General features: G+C 43.2%; 1 protein-coding gene across 1 annotated transcript in view; it reads right to left on the bottom strand.

Moving 5' to 3' along the window:
* Positions 1 to 1,216: 1,216 nt before the first annotated feature.
* Positions 1,217 to 22,657, bottom strand: part of LMBR1L (limb development membrane protein 1 like) — a 100,081-nt gene continuing 78,640 nt past the window's right edge. Inside the window, exons 7-17 of the mRNA XM_068265191.1 lie at positions 21,951 to 22,019; positions 20,944 to 21,008; positions 20,423 to 20,495; positions 20,253 to 20,336; positions 19,261 to 19,337; positions 19,088 to 19,165; positions 7,101 to 7,174; positions 5,835 to 5,925; positions 5,142 to 5,208; positions 4,156 to 4,317; positions 1,217 to 2,622 (exon numbers count right to left, since the gene is read on the bottom strand). Coding sequence (XP_068121292.1) covers positions 2,567 to 2,622; positions 4,156 to 4,317; positions 5,142 to 5,208; positions 5,835 to 5,925; positions 7,101 to 7,174; positions 19,088 to 19,165; positions 19,261 to 19,337; positions 20,253 to 20,336; positions 20,423 to 20,495; positions 20,944 to 21,008; positions 21,951 to 22,019 — 896 coding nt within the window. The 3' untranslated portion in view covers positions 1,217 to 2,566. The remainder of the gene's footprint in view (positions 2,623 to 4,155; positions 4,318 to 5,141; positions 5,209 to 5,834; positions 5,926 to 7,100; positions 7,175 to 19,087; positions 19,166 to 19,260; positions 19,338 to 20,252; positions 20,337 to 20,422; positions 20,496 to 20,943; positions 21,009 to 21,950; positions 22,020 to 22,657) is intronic.

Raw genomic sequence — 22,657 nt, 5'->3', positions numbered from 1 at the left:
AACTGCACATTTTGCTAATTTGTCTGTAGTTCCTATTATGTGCATATTTCTTCAGGGTAGGAAGAAAAGAAAAAAAAAAAAAAAAAGTCTACAACATTAAGGTGGCCCCCATTCCAAAACCTTAAAGGGACCCTGAACCGGTAAAACGACAATCTGCACTTACCTGGGGCTTCTCTCAGCCCATGAGGTCCCTCGGGGTCCTCTGGGTCACCCTCCATGGTCCCGCTGGCAGCTTAGTTAGCCCAGCAACTTAAGGTGAAGTTGTGTGCAATTGCACATGCTCAAACCATCCACGTACCCGGCTTGACCACACGCCCACTGCCATAAGTGTCCTGCGCATGAGCATTTCAGTCTTGAGAACCGCACATAAGCAGTACACTTATGGTGAGTGGCAAGTAATCGAGCCGGGTGCAGTTGTGCAAGACTTTGCCGGAAGTCGCTGGGCTAACAGGGCCACCAGCGGGACAACGGAGAGGACTCAGGAGAACCTCGCAGGCTACGGAGGGCTGGTGGAAGCCCCAGGTAAGTGCGGATTTTAATTTTACCAATCTTCAGGGGTTCAGGGTCCCTTTAAAAGCTATGTCAGCTGGCGAATTAAAAAAAAAAAAAAAAAAAGTTAATACTTACATTGCTCTAATAACTGACATGAATAAAAATGAAGGCTAAGGGGATGTGAGGTCCATTACTGGTATTTTTTTTTTTTTTTATCTGGAATTTTGTTTTAACAAGAACAATACTACGACCACTAGTGTCACTATGCAGTAACTGGCAGGTTAACTTAAAGAGAACCCGAGGTGGGTTTGAAGAATATTATCTGCATACAGAGGCTGGATCTGCCTATACAGCCCAGCCTCTGTTGCTATCCCAAACCCCCCAAGGTCCCTCTGCACTCTGCAATCCCTCATAAATCACAGCCACGCTGCTGACAAACAGCTTGTCAGAGCTGGCTGTGTTTATCTCTATAGTGTCAGTCTGCTGCTCTCCCCGCCTCCTGCAGAACTCCAGTCCCCGCCTGCATCCCTTCCCTCCCTGCTGATTGGAGGGAAGGGACGGGGGCAGGGACCGGATCTATGCAGGAGGCAGGGGAGCAGCTGAGACTGACACTACAGATGTAAACACAGCCTCACAGCACGGCTGTGATTTATGAGGGATTGCAGAGTGCAGGGGGACCTTAGTGGGGTTTGGGATAGCAACAGAGGCTGGGCTGTATAGGCAGATCCAGCCTCTGTATGCAGAGAACATTCTTTAAACACACCTCAGGTTCTCTTTAAGACACCAAAGTATCATAAAAACAGGGCACTACTTGTCGCTTTACCTGGGTTTTTTTAAAGCTTAAATACCTATATTACCAAAACTAATGAATCTTACATCAGACTGTGACTGAATGAGCTAGACCGGATTATAGGAGAGGAGATGGTCTATTGTTCATTACTGAACATCACAACACAGTGGCCAGACAAGACAACGTCAATTTCTTTACTCTGTTAGTGGACTGACTCCATGGTCCGTAAATGAAGATAGCTTGCTGGCTCTACAGCTGGTCAGGTCATGGTGGGGAGTGTGGGCTGTCATTATTTACATTACTGATGGGCGAGCCACGTATGGAGTGGTTACCGGTCTATGCTTAACCCTATGATGTGTTTGATACATAACATACAAAGACAAATGCTACAAAATACTGCATATCCAGAATACCTCTGGAAGACTCCCTACCACAGACAAAAACAGCAGCATGGACTAGTACACATTCACAAATAATTCCACCATAGGCTTGATAGACATCTGCAATAAAACACATTCACTGACAAGCCAGAGGAACAAACACATAACACAAAACACATACAAAAGATACAAAATGGAGTCCTCTCCTCTACAGCAGGAGGACAGGAGAACCTGTTGAATGCTGGACTTCAGAATGATGCTGGTGTGTTCTGTCACTGCAGAGGTGGCACACCAGATGAGATGACAACACAATGTCCTGAAGGCTGGAGTGGAGTTCATGTAAACAAGCACAAGCAGAGCGGAGAGGTTCCTTACACTTTCATTACTCCCTCTTCCCTTCCTTAGTGTAAAAATAGTGTTGCTTTCATTGCACTTCAAAGTCTTTTTCTTAAATATAGGTGGTCACAGGGTAATACTTTTTTAAAATGCAAATTCATAAAAAAATAAAACGAAAACAGTTTAAAACAAAAAAACAAACAAACAAACAAAAAAAAATTTAATTCACTCCACACCCTTCTCCTACTCTGTAGCAGCACAAATCAGGTTTAAACTATTTCACCCTCAGAGAGTTGGCTCAGTTTGTTGTGAAATTCCGTATAGCTTCCTATTAGCTCTTCTTCCAGATCTTGTGGTGGAAAGCGCACAATTTCCCTTGCGGGTTGGTGAATTCACAGAGTGTAGAGCCCAAACAATGTTTTAGTCCCAAGAATCCAGCCCTGAGACTTCTTCAGTCTTCAAACAACGTAGAGCAATCTGTAGAGCAGACTGTCTGGGCACTCAGGGATTCAAGTACCTGGATATCAGGTGCACATTACATCGAGAAAGGCAACTACACCGAAACAGGTCAAGCCTTGCCTTGGCTCCGAATCCTGTTCACAGACAGAGGTAGCCTGTCCAGTCCTAAAACACAATAGGATGACAGATTAGTACAGGAAACAGCAGAAATGTTACAACAACCCATCCCAACTAGACCTGCACAGAGGAATAACAAAAAAAAAAAACAAACAAAAAAAAACAAAAAAAAAAAATACTAATGCCAACCATACTGCATGAAGGTCAGGAACACATTGAGACCTAATACACATGGGCAGATCACAGCCAACTTTTCTGGCACATATTCCTATCAAACATCTTGATCAGAAACCAAAATCAAAGGCAATCTCCATTGTATGTATGTGGGTTTGGCGTCCCTCCAAAACTTTTGTTCCCAGAAATTTCTTGTAATCTTTCAATCAGGTGCTGGCACCTCTACATGGCATGACATGCACAAACAGTGACTGCCATGTCTATGCCACCAAACAACAGATTCAGCAATTAAAGGGGAACTGAAGAGAGAGGTATATGGAGGCTGTCCTGTTTATTTCCTTTTAATCAATACCAGTTGCCTGGCAGCTCTGCTGATCCTCTGCCTCTAATACTATTAGCCATAGCCCCTGAACAAGCATGCAGCAGATCAGGTGATTCAGTGGTTCAGACTTATAAGTCTGATCTGACAAGACTAGCTGCATGCTTGTTTCTGGTTTTATTCAGATACTACTGCAGAGAAATAGACCAGCAGAGCTGCCAGGCAACTGGTATTGATTAAAAGGAAATAAACATGACAGCCTCCATATACCTCTCTCTTCAGTTCCCCTTTAACAGTGGTGATCAGTCTGCCAAAGTGTTTGCACTCTTGATTTTTCCAAATTATGATCACTTGTTTGGATTGTTTGATTGGCAGTGAATATTGCCTCGTGTACCAGGACTTTATGGCAGGCTTCCAGACATTTAATTCTTGGTAAAGGTAGTATGCCATTTCAGTTTTCTCTTAGACATCATTTTGGGCAATAACTAAACCCATCTATGTAACACTGTCACTGTAGACCTGTGGTGTCACATTAGCCAAAAAGCCTCAAGGCTGGAGCTACACCTGTGCACAAGATGTGGGTAAAAACGAGCAGGATTAGTGCAGCAATCAGCTGTAAAAAGACCATATTTTAAAAAAGCACCTCTGCTTTGGCTTTTGTACAGATCAGTGTATTATCTGACTGGTACATTGCATACTAGCTGACTGAAGTTATGTCCTGCAACTGCGGTAGTATGTCCATTCTGTGCACTGCTGTTTACTGTCATATGCAATTTCCAACATTCAGGCTCCACCTGGTGGTCAATCAGAGCCACCACATGACTTTTATTAACATCTTTAGCCCACATTGTCAATAGAGACAAACTGTACACAGCCTGGAATCTGGATTTTTATAGGGATGGCATCTGAGTTGATGGCTCAGAAAGCACTAGTGGAAATGTAAAGATATCAATTTTAGATGAATCCAAATAGGAAACAAATCTACCTAATATTTTTCCAAAACTTGTTTTTTAAACTGTCCATACTGTATGAACCACAGAGGTTCTGTTTAGTGGATTTCTAGCCCTCTGCATAGTTATGGAACTTACCAAATGCACGGATGAGTTCAGCTTGTATAGCCCAAGTAAACTTCTTCACTAGGCAAAGTGTAGTGAGACCAGCAAACAGAATGTTATACAGGAAGATCAGGTAAAAGTTTCCAAGCCAGTTAAATCGCCCAAAGTCACCAAGGAGATCAAATCTGGTGATGCCTGAAAGGAATTTCATACAATGAGATAGACTTTAGTAATCACACAAACTTCTCAGTGTGTAATAAAGCAGGAACTTGGAAACCTGACAATTTATACACGATACAGAATACTTGATTTATACAAATTCACAGCTGTATAGAAGCTTATTAAAGAAACTGAAGCCACAAAAAGGTCAGTCTGTATACAGAAGCCTGCACCACCCCATTATCATAGCAGTGCACCTTTGAGACCCACCAAAACTCAAAGTCCCTAAAGACCTGCTAATTCTGTCAACTGAAGTGGCCAAAATGAGTCACTTAGATCTAGCCTAGCTCACAAAGTGATGTATGCAGAAATCATTCACTGGCCGGAGGAGCGTGATAACCAACCACCCTGTAGAGTAAAGTAAGTCTATAGTCAGCAATAGAAAAATGGTCTTCTAAGTACAAAGTCCTTTATCACATACAACACTCTGCAGCAACTAAACAGTCTGGTACTCAGAAAGAATCTAACTCAAGTCAGTCAGCCTGAAGCCTAAGTCAGGCTATAGAGCTCTTGCTAATGTTATCCTATGAGTGTGTTTTCATTTGAGTGATGCGATTTTATAAAAATCCCCCATAGCATTGCATTAGCAAGAACTTTTCAAATCACTAGCTCTAAAAAAAGGCTCTTGCAGTTTGAACCAGCCCTTACAGTTTGAAAGACAGAATTCACACTGCTAAGCCATATAGAGCTGCAAGTAATGGTGGTGATCATCAATCATCATCATCATCATCAGTTGGAATGCCTTGTTCAAGTCAAATATTCCAGAGCACACATTTTACATTATCAGAAGAAGAGCTCACCCAATGTTCTGGAGAAAACAGGGAGAGCAGAGCTCAGCACAAGTAGGGAGACACAGTTTCCAATGATCTAGGAGAGAAAGCTCATGTTAATAATAAAAAGTTACTTTGCTTGATTTTTATGCCCCTTGCACGCTTACGTGCTGCATTGCAGCAGGTTATGTTTCCCCTCCATATGGGCCATGCAAGCCTATGGAGACTTGCACAGCTGTCACAATGTAACGTGGTGAGAGAGAAGCATCCAAATCGCTGCAATCCCGATGCAAAGTCTGCAGGGTGTTACCACATGATCCATGTCTACCACATGTAACATGCAGTAATGAAAGGCAATGGGCGATGCAGTAAGCATGCATGATGGGAGTGCAGTGCAATGCAATAGGCATGTGCGGACTGTACTTCCTCCCCAGCAGGGAGTATGTCACAAGCCGGGGGTGGCGCTACGCATATGACCCTATAGCCACCCCATGGTGCAGGGTCATATGTAGCCTTGTTTCTGTGGGGTATGTGGTGCTGCCCCACTAACCTTAGGCGTGCAACTGCGCCTAAGTGTTACAGTATTGGGCTTTTGAAGTCTTTCAGGTCTTAGATGTAAGGCTATTCAGTTTGTGACAACACTGGACATCTAGCAACAGCTTGAGAGAATACTACACAATAGACCTATTTACAGCATTTTACTTGGGTAGAAAAAATACTTACTTTGGTCATGGTTGTGTTATACTTTTGAGGCCGCAGTCTTTTGAACAATGGAGAGCTGTAAAATCCAACCACTGATGCAGCCATCAGGTAACTGGAATAAGGTTAAGGATACAAGCCATACATGCTTTCCAGAGTCTATTTCTATGGTGCACATAAGGCTTTGGTCAGTCATATAACATCACCTCTGTTCACTGCCAAGGAGTGATAGTAATCTGAACACACAGACCCATCCATAGCAAGTTGTATACTAATGCTTCATACACACTTGAGATAAAAGTCTTTGAAAAATGCAAGATCACAGACCAATTTTACCCCCTTCCATGTAGTATGAGAGCCATACTCTACACAGTCTGTTCTATGGAGCTGCACTCCCCATCAGATAAAATCTTTGCAAGATGCTGCACACAAAGATGCTGTACACACTCAAAAGATTATTATCTGCAAAAGATCTGTTCCTGCAAAAGATCCATTCCTGCAAAATGCATTCATAGTCTATGAGATCTGCAGATCCTCATACACACTTTGTTTAACAGACTTCATCTGCATATCTGGCAATCATCTGCAGATCTGAAAATCCATCCTGGTGGATCTGATCTGCAGATGATTGTCTGTTAAACTAGGTGTGTATGAGGATCTGCAGATCTCATAGACTATGAATGCATTTTGCAGGAATGGATCTTTTGCAGGAACCGATCTTTTGCAGATAATCTTTTGAGGGTGTACGGGCATCTTTGTGTGCAACATCTTGCAAAGATTTTATCTGATGGGGAGTGCAGCTCAATAGAATAGACTGTGTAGAGTATGGCTCTCATACTACATGGAAGGGGGTAAAATTGGTCTGTGATCTTGCATTTTCCAAAGACTTTTATCTCAATTGTGTATGAAGCATAAGAATTGTCACTTCACCAGATCTGTCTACTAAGCTGCAGGCTAGATTCCTTGTTGAGCAGCTCTGTTACATCATCACTGAGGGGAGGTGAATGGGCTGGGCAGAATTACCAAAACCAATGCAAAGAGCAGTGGAGCATTATACAAATGCAGAAGTGCAGCAGGTGGTCAGATTGCCTAATCAGAATTCCCAATTCCCAATTGCAGATGAGTGCAGATTCCAACTTTAGCATCTTTTTTTTGCTCCACACATTACAATAAATTTAGCAAAATCACATATACCTTTCTTTTTAAAATTTAGCAACACAGCAAGCAATTTTGAAAAGGAGCACATATACTGTATAGCCATCATACTTCCTCAAACTGTATAAAGGATACAATATAAGGACAACTTGTACTGCTGCTCCAAATGGACCAAATACAGAGAAGGAGACCTTTCCAAGCCGAGAATCCTACAAGACCCAGAAAGAGAAATGTGTTACTATGTTACACAAAGCTACGCATCCCATCACAGCGCTGAGTTACACAAGACCTTCTGTCCTCCACTCTAGGCATCTTCCTGCTCCAGTAATCACCTTACATAGCTCTCCTCTACCCTGTAGCCTTCCCTGCCTCCTCAGGCAACTAGCTAAAGGGAACCGAAAGTGTGAGGAACACAGAGACTGCCATCATCGTTCCCTTACAATGCCAGTTGCTTGGCTGTCATGCTAAGCTTTGAGCATGCTCATTCTGGGCCAGCGACTTCAGGTATTAGGGGCAGAGCAAAAGCACAGCAGACAGGTAACTAGCAATGAAGATGGCAGCCTCTTCTGTATTCCTCATGTTCCCTTTTGTAACAACAAAGTCCAGGGTCAGTTAGCACACCAATTTGTAAATTCCGAAGTGTTTTATTCTTTCCCATCACAAGTCAACACACAGATTGACAATTTTTCCGGGGCCACGGAGGGTCCCCCTCATCAGAAAGTGCAGACCACACAACATGTATAATCTGCACTTTCTGATGAAGGGGACCCTCCATGTCCCAGAAACAATAGTCAATCTCTGTGTTGACTTGTGATGTGAAGAATAAAACACTTTGGAATTTAAAAATTGGTGTGCTAACTGACCCTGTACTTTGTTATGAATTGGGTGTGGCTTGACACGCAGGTTATGCATCCATCTTTGACGTTTGGAAAGGTGTGCCACTCCTGACCTACCACTTTTCAGGTTTCCTTTTGAGGCACATCTTTGATAGCTCATTATTAGAAATATTTTTATTCTATCCTAAAATGTTTATTTTGAAATAGCTGTATGAATTTCCAGTGTCCTACTGCCTGACACTAACTGCTGCCTCTGCCACAAAAAAACAAAACAAAAAAAACCCCCAAACAAAACACGTGCGATGAACTGCAGAACTGTATTTTATTTTTAGTCTAAATAAAATATCTTGCCTGTTATTTGCTGTGACCAAGCAGGAGTTAGGTAGAAGGAAAAAAAAGGCACACTTCTACACAGTTATTTACTTAGCTCTGCCAAGACTACACAGAGTTGTGATTTTAGGGCATTTTGAGTTCTCAGATAAAATGTATTTTTTCCCCTAAATTATACACCATTTGCCTTAGACAGTGGGTAAGGCAAGGCTGTAACCTGTCCATACCACTTTAACCACTTAAAGAGACACTGAAGCAAAAAAAAATGATATTATGATTTGTATGTGTAGTACAGCTAAGAAAAAAAACATTAAGATCAGATACATCAGTCTAATTGTTTCCAGTACAGGAAGAGTTGAGAAACTCCAGTTATCTCTATGCAAAAAAGCTATTAAGCTCTCCGACTAACTTGGTCGTGGAGAGGGCTGTTATCTGACTTATTATCTCAACTGTAATTGAACTGTTTACTTTTCCTCTGGCAGAGGAGATGCCATTACTTCACAGACTGCTCTGAAAGACTCATTTTGAATGCTGAGTGTTGTGTAATCTGCACATATTATAGGATAATGCAATGTTAGAAAAAACACTATATACCTGAAAATAAAAGTATGAGAATATTTTCTTTGCTGCTAATCTTCTAGTAATTATTCATAGTACACAACCAATTCATCATATTTTTTTTTTCGCTTCAGTGTCTCTTTAACGACCGCCCACTGCACAGGGGCGGCCGGAAAGTGAATCCCGCAAGGACAGCCGCATGCACAGAGGCAGCGGTCCTTGTACGGGCATGGGCGGAGCGATCACGTCATCCGTGACGTGATCCTCCGCCGGGGATCGATGGCCGGGTACTTGGACTCCAATCGAGTTAAATTAAGTGTATAAAGCACTTTGCTAGGTAAACAAAGTGCTTTATACACGCTTCCTCCTCGCCTCGTGGTCTCATTGTTCCAGAGACCACCAGCGAGGAGGAAGCAGTAGTAAGTACACACCACCCTTTTTTTTCACCCACAGCCCCCCTGATCACCCACCCCAGCCTTCAGACCCCCCCCCCCCCCCCCTGCCCACCCCCCAGAACACTGTTTGCACCCAATCACCCATCAATCACTCCCTGTCACTATCTGTAAACGCTAATATTTTTTTATGCGCTAAACTGCCCCCTGCTCCCTCCTGATCACCCCCACCCCTCAGATTCTCCCCAGACCGCCCCCTCCTCCCGTGTACTGTATGCCTCTATCCCCCCTGTAATAACCCACTGATCACCTGTCAATCACCCCCTGTCACTGCCATCCATCAATCAGCCCCTAACCTGCCCCTTGCGGGCAATCTGATCACCCACCCACACCAATAGATCGCCCGCAGATCCGACGTCAGATCACCTCCCAAGTGCATTGTTTACATCTGTTCTCTACCCTAAACACCCACTAATTACCCATCAATCACCCCCTGTCACTGCTACCCATCAGATTAGATCCCTATTTGCCCCTAGGGCACTCAATCACCCGCCCACACTCAGACCCCAGCCCTGATCACCTCGCCAGTGCATTGCTTGCATCTATTCCCCCCTCTAATCACACCTTGAAACACCCATCAATCACCTCCTGTCACCCCCTAGCACACCTACCCATCAGATCAGGCCCTAATTTGCCCCGTGTGGGCTCCTGATCACCCGGCCAAACCCTCAGATCCCCCTCAGACCCCATTCCGATCACCTCCCCAGTGCATTGATTGCATCTATTTTCCCCTCTAACCACCCCCTGAGACACCCATCAATCACCTCCTGTCACCCCCCTAGCACTCCTATCCATCAGATCAGGCCCAATACAACCTGTCATCTAAAAGATGACCCTGCTTATGACTGGTTCCACAAAATCCGCCCCCTCATAGACCACCTGTCATCAAAATTTGCAGATGCTTATACCCCTGAACAGTCATTTTGAGACATTTGGTTTCCAGACTACTCATGGTTTTGGGCCCGTAAAATACCAAGGCGGTATAGGAACCCCACAAGTGACCCCATTTTAGAAAAAAAAAGACACCCCAAGGTATTCTGTTAGGTGTATGACAAGTTCATAGAAGATTTTATTTTATGTCTAAAGTTAGTGGAAATTGATTTTTATTGTTTTTTTTTTTTTTTACAAAGTGTCATTTTTCACTAACTTGTGACAAAAAATAAATTCTTCTATGAACTCGCCATACACCTAACGCAATACCTTGGGGTGTCTTCTTTCTAAAATGGGGTCACTTGTGGGGTTCCTATACTGCCCTGGCATTTTAGGGGCCCTAAACCGTGAGGAGTAGTCTAGAAAATAAAAGCCTCAAAATGACCTGTAAATAGGACGTTGGGCCCCTTAGCGCACCTAGGCTGCAAAAAAAGTGTCACATGTGGTATCGCCGTACTCAGGAGAAGTAGTATAATGGGTTTTGGGGTGTATTTTTACACATACCCATACTGGGTAGGAGAAATCTCTCTGTAAATGGACAATTGTGTGTAAAAAAAAAAAAAAAAAAAAAACAATTGTCATTTACAGAGATATTTCTCCCACCCAGGATGGGTATGTGTAAAAATACACCACAACACACATTATACTACTTCTCCTGAGTACGGCGGTACCACATGTGTGGCACTTTTTTACACCCTAAGTGCGCTAAGGGGCCCAAAGTCCAATGAGTACCTTTAGGATTTCACAGGTCATTTTGCGACATTTGGTTTCAAGACTACTCCTCACGGTTTAGGGCCCCTAAAATTCCAGGGCAGTATAGGAACCCCACAAATGAACCCATTTTAGAAAGAAGACAGCCCAAGGTATTCCGTTAGGAGTATGGTGATTTCATAGAAGATTTTATTTTTTGTCACAAGTTAGCGGAAATTGATTTTAATAGTTTTTTTTTCACAAAGTGTCATTTTCCGCTAACTTGTGACAAAAAAAATCTTCTATGAACTCACCATACTACTAACGGAATACCTTGGGGTGTCTTCTTTCTAAAATGGGGTCATTAGTGGGGTTCCTATACTGCCCTGGCATTTTAGGGGCCCTAAACCGTGAGGAGTAGTCTTGAAATAAAAATGACCTGTGAAATCCTAAAGGTACTCATTGGACTTTGGGCCCCTTAGCGCAGTTAGGGTGCAAAAAAGTGCCACACATGTGGTATCGCCGTACTCAGGAGAAGTAGTATAATGTGTTTTGGTGTGTATTTTTACACATACCCATGCTGAGTGGGAGAAATCTCTGTAAATGGACAATTAAATATAAAAATGTGTAAAAATACACCCCAAAACACATACTACTTCTCCTGAGTACGGCAATACCACATGTGTGGCACTTTTTTGCAGCCTAACTGCGCTAAGGGGCCCAAAGTCCAATGAGCATCTTTAGGCTTTACAGGGGTGCTTACAATTAGGCATCCCCCAAAATGCCAGGACAGTAAACACACCCCACAAATTACCCTATTTTGGAAAGTAGACACTTCAAGGTATTCAGAGAGGAGCATAGTGAGTCCGTGGCAGATTTAATTTTTTTTTTTGTCGCAAGTTAGCAGAAATGGAAACTTTTTTTTTTTGGTCACAAAGTGTCATTTTCCGCTAACTTGTGACAAAAAATAAAATCTATGAACTCACCATGCCTCTCAGTGAATACTTTGGGATGTCTTCTTTCCAAAATGGGGTCATTTGGGGGGTATTTTATACTATCCTGGAATTCTAGCCCCTCATGAAACATGACAGGTGGTCAGAAAAGTCATAGATGCTTCAAAATGGGAAAATTCACTTTTTGCACCATAGTTTGTAAATGCTATAACTTTTACCCAAACCAATCAATATAGGCTGAATGTTTTTTTTTTTATTTTTATTAAAAAAACATGTTTGTCCACATTTTTTTGTGCTGCATGTATACAGAAATTTTACTTTATTTAAAAAATGTCAGCACAGAAAGTTAAAAAAAAAAATCATTTTTTTGACAAAATTCATGACTTTTTTGATGAATATAATAAAAAGTAAAAATCGCAGCAGCAATCAAATAGCACCAAAAGAAAGCTTTATTAGTGACAAGAAAAGGAGCCAAAATTCATTTAGGTGGTAGGTTGTATGAGCGAGCAATAAACCATGAAAGCTGCAGTGGTCTGAATGGAAAAAAAAAAAAGGGTCCTTAAAGGGAAGGTTCAAGCAAAATAAAAAAATGAGTTTAACTTACCTGGAGCTTCTACCAGCCCCATGCAGCCATCCTGTGCCCTCGTAGTCACTCACTGCTGCTTCGGTCCCCCGCTGGCAGCTTGCCGACCTCGGAGGTCGGCGGGCCGCATTGCGTACATTTTTACACATTCCCGCTAGTGCAGGAACATTAACATACATTTTTACGCGTTACTGGTTCAATGCGTAAATTTTTACGCATTGAACCAGTAATGCGTAAAAATGTGTGTGTTAATGTTCCTGCTCTAGCGGGAATGCGTAAAAATGTACGCAATGCGTCCCGCCGACCTCCGAGGTCGGCAAGCTGCCAGCAGGGGATTGGAGCAGCAGTAAGTGACTACGAGGGCACAGGATGGCTGCCTGGGGCTGGTAGAAGCCCCAGGTAAGTGAAACTCATTTTTTTATTTTGCTTGGACATTCCCTTTAACCTGCCTGGCGTTCTATTAAGATCGCCAGGCAGGCTGCGGGAGGGTTTTTTTTTAATAAAAAAAAAAACTATTTCATGCAGCCAACTGAAAGTTGGCTGCATGAAAGCCCACTAGAGGGCGCTCCGGAGGCGTTCTTCCGATCGCCTCCGGCGCCCAGAATAAACAAGGAAGGCCGCAATGAGCGGCCTTCCTTGTTTTGCTTACATCGTCGCCATAGCGACGAGCGGAGTGACGTCATCGACGTCAGCCGACGTCCTGACGTCAGCCGCCTCCGATCCAGCCCTTAGCGCTGGCCGGAACTTTTTGTTCCGGCTACGCTGGGCTCAGGCGGCTGGGGGGACCCTCTTTCGCCGCTGCTCGCGGCGGATCGCCGCAGAGCGGCGGCGATCAGGCAGCACACGCGGCTGGCAAAGTGCCGGCTGCGTGTGCTGCTTTTTATTTGAGCCAAATCGGCCCAGCAGGGCCTGAGCGGCAGGCTCCGGCGGTACTGGACGAGCTGAGCTCGTCCAGACCGCCCAGCAGGTTAACCACTTGAGGACCACAGTCTTTTCGCCCCTTAAGGACCAGAGCCTTTTTCTCCATTCAGACCACTGCAGCTTTCACGGTTTATTGCTCGCTCATACAACCTACCACCTAAATGAATTTTGGCTCCTTTTCTTGTCACTAATAAAGCTTTCTTTTTGGTGCTATTTGATTGCTCCTGCGATTTTTACTTTTTATTATATTCAGCAAAAAAAGACATGAATTTTGGCAAAAAAAAATTTTTTTAACTTTGTGCTGACATTTTTCAAATAAAGTAAAATTTCCTATACATTTGAGCGCAAAAGTTATTCTGCTACATGTCTTTGATAAAAAAAAAAAAACCATTCAGTGTATATTTATTGGATTGGGTAAAAGTTATAGCGTTTACAAACTATGGTGCCAAAAGTGAATTTTCCCCATTTTCAAGCATCTCTGACTTTTCTGCGCACCTGTCAGGTTTCATGAGGGGCTAAAATTCCAGGATAGTACAAATACCCCCCAAATGACCCCATTTTGGAAAGAAGACATCCCAAAGTATTCAGTGAGAGGCATGGTGCGTTCATAGAAGATTTTATTTTTTGTCACAAGTTAGCGGAAAATGACACTTTCTGACAAAAAAAAAAAAAAAAAAAAAAAAAAGTTTCCATTTCTTCTAACTTGTGACAAAAAAAATGAAATCTGCCACGGACTCACTATGCTACTCTCTGAATACCTTAAAGTGTCTACTTTCCAAAATGGGGTCATTTGTGGGGTGTGTTCACTGTCCTGGCATTTTGGGGGGTGCCTAATTGTAAGCACCCCTGTAAAGCCTAAAGATGCTCATTGGACTTTGGGCCCCTTAGCGCAGTTAGGCTTCAAAAAAGTGCCACACATGTGGTATTGCCGTACTCAGGAGAAGTAGTATAATGTGTTTAGGGGTGTAGTTTTACACATACCCATGCTGGGTGGGAGAAATATCTCCGTAAATGACAATTTTTTTTTTTTTTTTTTTTTTTTTTTTTTTACACACAATTGTCTATTTATAGAGATATTTCTCCCACTCAGCATGGGTATGTGGAAAAATACACCCCAAAACACATTATACTACTTCTCCTGAGTACGGCGATACCACATGTGTGGCACTTTTTTGCACCCTAACTGCGCTAAGGGGCCCAAAGTCCAATGAGTACCTTTAGGATTTCACAGGTCATTTTGCGACATTTGGTTTCAAGACTACTCCTCACGGTTTAGGGCCCCTAAAATTCCAGGGCAGTATAGGAATCCCACAAATGACCCCATTTTAGAAAGAAGACACCCCAAGGTATTCCGTTAGGAGTACGGTGAGTTCATAGAAGATTTTTTTTTTTTGTCACAAGTTTGTGAAAAAAAAAAATTAAAATCAATTTCTGCTAACTTGTGACAAAAAAAAAAAAAATCTTCTATGAACTCACCGTACTCCTAACGGAATACCTTGGGGTGTCTTCTTTCTAAAATGGGGTCATTTGTGGGATTCCTATACTGCCCTGGCATTTTAGGGGCCCTAAACCGTGAGGAGTAGTCTTGAAACCAAATGTCGCAAAATGACCTGTGAAATCCTAAAGGTACTCATTGGACTTTGGGCCCCTTAGCGCAGTTAGGGTGCAAAAAAGTGCCACACATGTGGTATCGCCGTACTCGGGAGAAGTAGTATAATGTGTTTTGGGGTGTACTTTTACACATACCCATGCTGGGTGGGAGAAATCTCTGTAAATGACACATTTTTGATTTTTTTTACACACAATTGTCCATTTACAGAGAGATTTCTCCCACCCAGCATGGGTATGTATAAAAATACACCCCAAAACACATTATACTACTTCTTCTGAGTACGGCGATACCACATGTGTGACACTTTTTTGCAGCCTAGGTGCGCTAAGGGGCCCAACGTCCTATTCACAGGTCATTTTGAGGCATTTGTTTTCTAGACTACTCCTCACGGTTTAGGGCCCCTAAAATGCCAGGGCAGTATAGGAACCCCACAAGTGACCCCATTTTAGAAAGAAGACACCCCAAGGTATTCTGTTAGGAGTATGGTGAGTTCATAGAAGATTTTTTTTTGTCACAAGTTGGCGGAAAATAACACTTTGTGAAAAAAAAAAACAATACATATCAATTTCCGCTAACTTGTGACAAAAAATAAAATCTTCTATGAACTCACCGTACTTCTAACGGAATACCTTGGGGTGTAGTCTTTCCAAAATGGGGTCACTTGTGGGGTTCCTATACTGCCCTGGCATTTTAGGGGCCCTAAACCGTGAGGAGTAGTCTTGAACCCAAATGTCTCAAAATGACCTGTGAAATCCTAAAGGTACTCATTGGACTTTGGGCCCCTTAGCACAGTTAGGCTGCAAAAAAGTGCCACACATGTGGTATCGCCGTACTCAGAAGAAGTAGTATAATGTGTTTTGTGGTGTATTTTTACATATAACCATGCTGGGTGGGAGAAATATCTCTGTAAATGACACATTTTTGATTTTTTTTTACATACAATTGTCCATTTACAGAGAGATTTCTCCCACCCAGCATGGGTATGTGTAAAATTACACCACAAAACACATTATACTACTTCTCCTGAGTACGGCGATACCACGTGTGACACTTTTTTTGCAGCCTAGGTGCGCTAAGAGGCCCAACGTCCTATTCACAGATCATTTTGAGGCATTTGTTTTCTAGACTACTTCTCACGGTTTAGGGCCCCTAAAATGCCAGGGCAGTATAGGAACCCCACAAGTGACCCCATTTTAGAAAGAAGACACCCCAAGGTATTCCGTTAGGGGTATGGTGAGTTCGTAGAAGATTTTATTTTTTGTCACAAGTTAGTGAAAAATGACACTTTGTGAAAAAAACAATAAAAATCCAATTTCCGCTAACTTTTGACAAAAAATAAAATCTTCTATGAACTCATCATACACCTAACAGAATACCTTGGGGTGTCTTCTTTCTAAAATGGGGTCACTTGTGGGGTTCCTATACTGCCCTGGCATTTTAGGGGCCCTAAACCGCGAGGAGGAGTAGTCTAGAAAACAAATGCCTCAAAATGACTGTTCAGGGGTATAAGCATCTGCAAATTTTGATGACCGGTGGTCTATGAGGGGGCAAATTTTGTGGAACCGGTCATAAGCAGGGTGGCCTCTTAGATGACAGGATGTATTGGGCCTGTTCTGATGGATAGGAGTGCTAGGGGGGGGGGGGGGTGACAGGAGGTGATTGATGGGTGTCTCAGGGGGCGGTTAGAGGGGAAAATAGATGCAATCAATGCACTGGGGAGGTGATCGGAAGGGGGTCTGAGGGGGATCTGAGGGTTTGGCCGAGTGATCAGGAGCCCACACGGGGCAAATTAGGGCCTGATCTGATGGGTAGGTGTGCTAGGGGGTGACAGGAGGTGATTGATGGGTGTCTCAAGGTGTGATTAGAGGGGGGAAATAGATGCAAGCAATGCACTGGCGAGGTGATCAGGGCTGGGGTCTGAGGGCGTTCTGAGGTGTGGGCGGGTGATTGGGTGCCCTAGGGGCAGATTAGGGTCTAATCTGATGGGTAACAGTGACAGGTGGTGATAGGGGGTAATTGATGGGTAATTAGTGGGTGTTTAGAGGAGAGAAGAGATGTAAACACTGCATTTGGGAGGTGATCTGATGTCGGATCTGCGGGCGATCTATTGGTGTGGGTGGGTGATCAGATTGCCCGCAAGGAGCAGGTTAGGGGCTGATTGATGGGTGGCAGTGACAGGGGGTGATTGACGGGTGATTGACGGGTGATTGACAGGTGATTGACAGGTGATCAGGGGGGATAGATGCATACAGTACACCGGGGGGGGGTCTGGGGAGAATCTGAGGGGTGGGGGGGGGGGGTAATCAGGAGGGAGTAGGGGGCAGATTAGGGACTAAAAAAAAAATAGCGTTGACAGATAGTGACAGGGAGTGATTGATGGGTGATTAGGGGGGTGATTGGGTGCAAACAGTGGTCTGGGGGGTGGGCAGGGGGGGGGGTCTGAGGGGTGCTGTGGGCGATCAGGGGGCAGGGGGGGGGGGAATCAGTGTGCTTGGGTGCAGACTAGGGTGGCTGCAGCCTGCCCTGGTGGTCCCTCGGACACTGGGACCACCAGGGCAGGAGGCAGCCAGTATAATAGGCTTTGTATACATTACAAAGCCTATTATACACTTTCCGTGCGGCGATCGGGCAGCTAGTAACCCGCCGGCGCTTCCGAACGGCCGGCGGGTTACAGCGAGCGGTGGGCGGAGCCAGTCCCCGGCGGCTGATCGCGTCACAAATGACGCGATCGCCGCATAGCCACTCCCGCAGCCGCCCCCGCCGATGGGCGTATTGCGGTCGTTTGGGCCCGGACTTTGCCGCCGCCCATCGGCTGGGGGCGGTCCTTAAGTGGTTAAGGGGGGGTAAAGCCTACGGCCCTCAAGTGGTTAAACACTTGAGGACCCTGAGCTTAAACTACCCTAGTGACCAGGCTGTTTTTTCTTAATTAGGCCACTGCAGCTTTAAGGCCTCGCTGCAGGGCCACACAACTCAGCACACCAGTGATTTCCCCCCTCCCCCCTTTTCTCCCCACCAACAGAGCTCGCTGTTGGTGGGGGGGTCTGATCGCTCCAGCAATTTTTTTTTTTTAAATCAATATTTCTTTATTTTTTCAATAAAATTACCTATTTATATTTACCTTCCCTCCAGCTGCCAGCCAATCAGTGCGATCAGCTGCCATATGCTTCAGCCTATGACAGCAGAGCCAACGGCTCGATGCCGGTGCGTCACCGCTCGTCCACACGTGCGGATCGATCCCCGCGGGCAGTTCTTTATCAGTGTTTCGTTTCTACCATTGTCCGCCCGCGGGGATCAAGCGCGGTATCGACCCGCCGCAGTGATCGGACAGGTTGATTATTGTCGAGCCATCAGCGGCTCAATTGATAATACAAAACGAACAGTCTATGCCCAACATTAGACACCAATTGGCGTTAGGCAGTCCTGGGGCTGCCGCCTTGATCACGCACATTGGTGTTAGGCGGTCTTTAGGTAGTTAATCTGGCTGGTAATCCCGTTATTCATCATTCCTACACTGTGGCCTCATTCACACTCGGGTGCTTTTTACCTGCAATTAGCGCTTTGCTGATCGCCAATAATCAGCAAAACATTGCTGCACAAGTAATCCTATGGGATAACTCGCGCTGTGGCGATTGTGGTGCATTTGTGGTCTCCAACGATCACAAACGTGCTGCATGTAGCATTTTCCTGCTGATTGCGTTGCGATTCACATTTATTGAAGTATTGCAAAACGCAATCGCTGAAAAATCGCGGAGAATAGCAATGCAAATCATAACCACTTGCAGATTGCGATTCCAAGTGTGAACGGGGCCTTTTTTCACAAGCATTGAAGGCAATGAATCACCAGCAGCCCCCCTTGTAGTTGCGTGTGAACCTTGCTCAGACGTGTCACGAGATGGGTTTTCACTGCCGGGTAACGCCACCAAAAAGTGAAACGTACAGTGCTGATGAATGCTGCCATTCGGTTGCATGGAATTGCAGCTGAATGCCACTTGTTGGTTTCTACTCTTCTCCCCCAGTGGACTGCAGCTCACATACGTAAGGCTCTCTCTCCTAGTGTATCTTAATAATGCAGTATTTGTCTCAATTCAATCTCAACATACTCCTTACACATTGCAATTATATTTTCCCACATTTTTACTCTACAACCTAATTTTCTTTTCTTAAAGACTACAGGTACCCTTTAGGAAAGGCAACTAAAGAGAGAAAGAGGAAGAAAGAAAAAAAAAAAAAAAAGTTGTGTTAGAAGCTAACAAGTACCTGCATCCCCTTTGGCATGGCAGCTTCATCAATAAGAAGTTCCAGGATGTGAAAGCACACAATCAGAACAGTGATGCCCTAAAAGGAATATGGAAGCAAATGTAATAACATGCTATGTCTACTGTATAAAACTGCATAGCTTGTAATGTTACTGCAAATACAAAGTTACTTACTGTCAGTGCAAGAAGCAACAGCATGGCCAAAGGATAAACTAAATTACGCTGCCATGGAGAGGCTTTCCTCCTCATTTCTGTAAAACCAAAAACAACACTTTTTTTAACACAATAGAAGACACATCTAAAACCCATTATAATACGAACTCCTCCTAAAACAATTAACACACACACACACACACACACACACACACACACACACACACACACACACACACAGTAAATGTTGCAAAATTGAGTCACTAGGTGGCACTGCAATACTGTTGTGAGCATTAAAGATGTAGTGTTTTAGAGCTACACAAGGTTAAAATCCTGCAAAGTAGATTTTGTGATAAAATTTCCCAAAGTATGCATGTTATTTACTATGGAGGACCAATTAGTGCTTAGTGACAGTATGCTGGGCATACACGACTCGATTGTGCCACTCAATCGTTTTTCCGCCCGATTACACAGTCAATTCTCTCATCTTCCGCTTTTTTTCCCATTCACTTCAATACGTAATCGAGCGGCGAAACAATCGGTCGGGAGATCGGACATGTCGGAAATTATCTATCGAGCCATCTAAATGGCTCAGAATCAAGCCGTGTATTCCCAGCATTAGGCCAAGAAAAAAAAAAGTCTATTAGACTTTTGAAAATAGATTATCTGATTAAACAGAAGCCATGTGCTCCTAGTCTACCTGTCTGGCCATGAGAGCGTCCAACCAGAATATTTTATTCACACTGCAATAAAGGCAATTTGGTAAGATGAATGTGTGCTACAATTAGTTTCCAGGTGCATTACAAGCACAATTTAATAACAGCTACTAAGAGAGAAAAGCCCTTGTTGAAAAATATTCTAAGCGCAATTCACAAAAAGGGCAGAGATACACTGCAGAGCGTTTTTTCGATGCGCTCAGCAGAGTCTCTTCCCATAGTGGGAAGTACTTTCAATCTTGCGCTTTTGGAGAAAGAGCAAGAGAGCACAAGCGAGAGAAAAAATAAGTTTCTTACCTAATGTGATTCTTTGGCTCTTTATTGCAAGAAGTCTTTTCTGCAGAGCCTCCATATTTAAGTTCAGCCAGCAGGAAGCCTTCGCTGTAATAACAGAGAGAGGTGTATAAAGTATGAGCAGAAACCCCATAGTAGCTAACAGACCATCATCCTACCTGGTGCCTACTTACTGGAGATTTTGCGTGATATGGCCGCCTCCTCAAATGCTGTACAGCTAAGCTGTTCCTCCAAGTTCTCCAACAGCTAGAAAGAGGAAACAGATGCAATGGTTTCATTTGTGACAATTACACAATTTGTTTACGTTCTGATTCACTGTAGTGTCATGGATACTAAAGAACATCAGAAGTGAGAGTTTTGTGGAGGCTGGCATTTTCTTTCGTTGTAAACAACTCAAATTGCCTGGCTGTCCTGCCGATTATCTGCCTATAATACTGTTAGCCATACACCCTGAACAAGCATGCAGATCAGGTGCTCTGACCCAAGTCTGACAAGATTAGTCACATGCTTGTTTTATGTGTGTGATCAAAACACTACTACTGCAACTAGAGATCAGCAGGACTACCAGGCAACTGGTATTGTTTAAAAGGAATGAACATGGCAGCCTCCATATCACTCTCACTTCAGGTGTCCTTTAAAGTTCGGTGCCCAACATCTCCAAAAAAACAAAAAGAAAAAAAATTCAAACTCTTACCCGTGGTTTGACCAACAGCTTCCCAGTAACAGAGAACATCCGAGACAAGCCCAAGGGAGTACACACTGCAGAGGGCAAAGTAAACCAATGTGAGGAAGTGGGTTAGCATGCAACGATATGATCAGTGGAATGAGAAAACAACTGCATACATTCATGGAAGCTCATCCCACCTCTGGGGTAAAGGTGACCACACACGATACAATAAAATAATCAGATTTTACGGCAATTCAATAAAAAAAAAAAAAAAAAAAAAAAAAAAAATTCCCGGGGGAAATAAAACTTTTTTTTATTCGAGCAAGAAATCGATAGATTTCCCATTTTTATTTGATAAAAGTTGATCTGGAATGGTGGTTTTTTTTTCTGAATAATTTTTATGAAAATTGAATGGTGTGTGGTAGATTCTCAAAGTTTTCAATCATTTATCATAATTGAGGATAATTTGAACGCGTGTGGTACATTGGTCAGATTTTTTGAAAGGTTACATTCAGATTATATATATATATATATATATATATATATATATATATATATATATATATATATATATATATATATATATATATATATATATATATATATATATATATATATATATATATATATATATATATATGTGTATATATATATATATATATATATATATGTGTGTGTGTGTTCAATTCAAGAATGGCAATATATATCTCTCTATCTCTCTATCTATCTATCTATCTATATATAAATACATACACACACACATAATATATATACATAATCTGTAAAGCATAGACAACTCCATTAATTCTTCCTTGAGTAACAGGCTGCACAAGGCAGGAAGCACAGCTATTCTTTATACACAGCTGTAGCAACACACCCATCAGGCATAGTGCAGTTCTCCGCTACCTACACACCATTTCTCCCCCCCCCCCCCCCCCCCCCCCCCGATCAACAGGCAGTCTGAATCAAAGAAAGGCTGTCAAGTCAGTAAGGAAGATGGCTTCAGTGGACAGATGCATAGGAACATTACTTACACAGCAGGAGAAGAACTCCAAACAGCGAGATGCCAGAGTAGAGATAGGGTAGGTAGTATTCCCACAGATCTGAAAGAGGAATAAGCTATAGTTAAACACTCTTTGAAACATCCACCAACCCTCATACATCACTGACAGTAACATGATGCCTGAACCCTTTCATGTTTCTCACAAACACACTTATGGCTGAGAGATTAAACTGATTGCCAAGCTCTACAATAGAATGTACAGCTCATGCATGCATTACATGTTTCCACAAGTCAGAGCACTATTACATAGAAAGAAGAAAAGAAAAAAACCTCACAATCCACTCAGAAAAAAGCCCCAGCGCTTGTTCAGGTATGCAAAGAAATGTTATGACGGCTGTCATTTTCTGCAGCATCAACATTAAGGGCTCATCTCCACTACATGCAGATTCCGCATCAAAAATGCAACATGTTAGTGAATGGTTCCATTTCTATTCAATGCAAACGTGATGCAGTGCGAAAAAAATATGGATGGTATGCTGCATTTTTCCGCATGCAGGTGGAATCTGGATGCGAATCACGGCTAATGTTAGTCAATGGGTCCGCATTCAATACAAACGCGGAAATTCGCATTGCGAACAGGAATTGGCCAGCGAACATGTGACGTGTTGCTGGGCAGATTTAAAATCGCAACGCGAATTTTTGCATTAAACCGCATATGTGCATTAAAAACCGAATGCG

Source organism: Hyperolius riggenbachi, chromosome 2, assembly GCF_040937935.1.
Source record: "Hyperolius riggenbachi isolate aHypRig1 chromosome 2, aHypRig1.pri, whole genome shotgun sequence".
In the NCBI taxonomy this organism is placed as follows: domain Eukaryota; kingdom Metazoa; phylum Chordata; class Amphibia; order Anura; family Hyperoliidae; genus Hyperolius; species Hyperolius riggenbachi.
The sequence above is the reverse complement of the archived record's forward strand: the minus strand, read 5'-3'. Positions and strand labels throughout refer to the sequence as shown.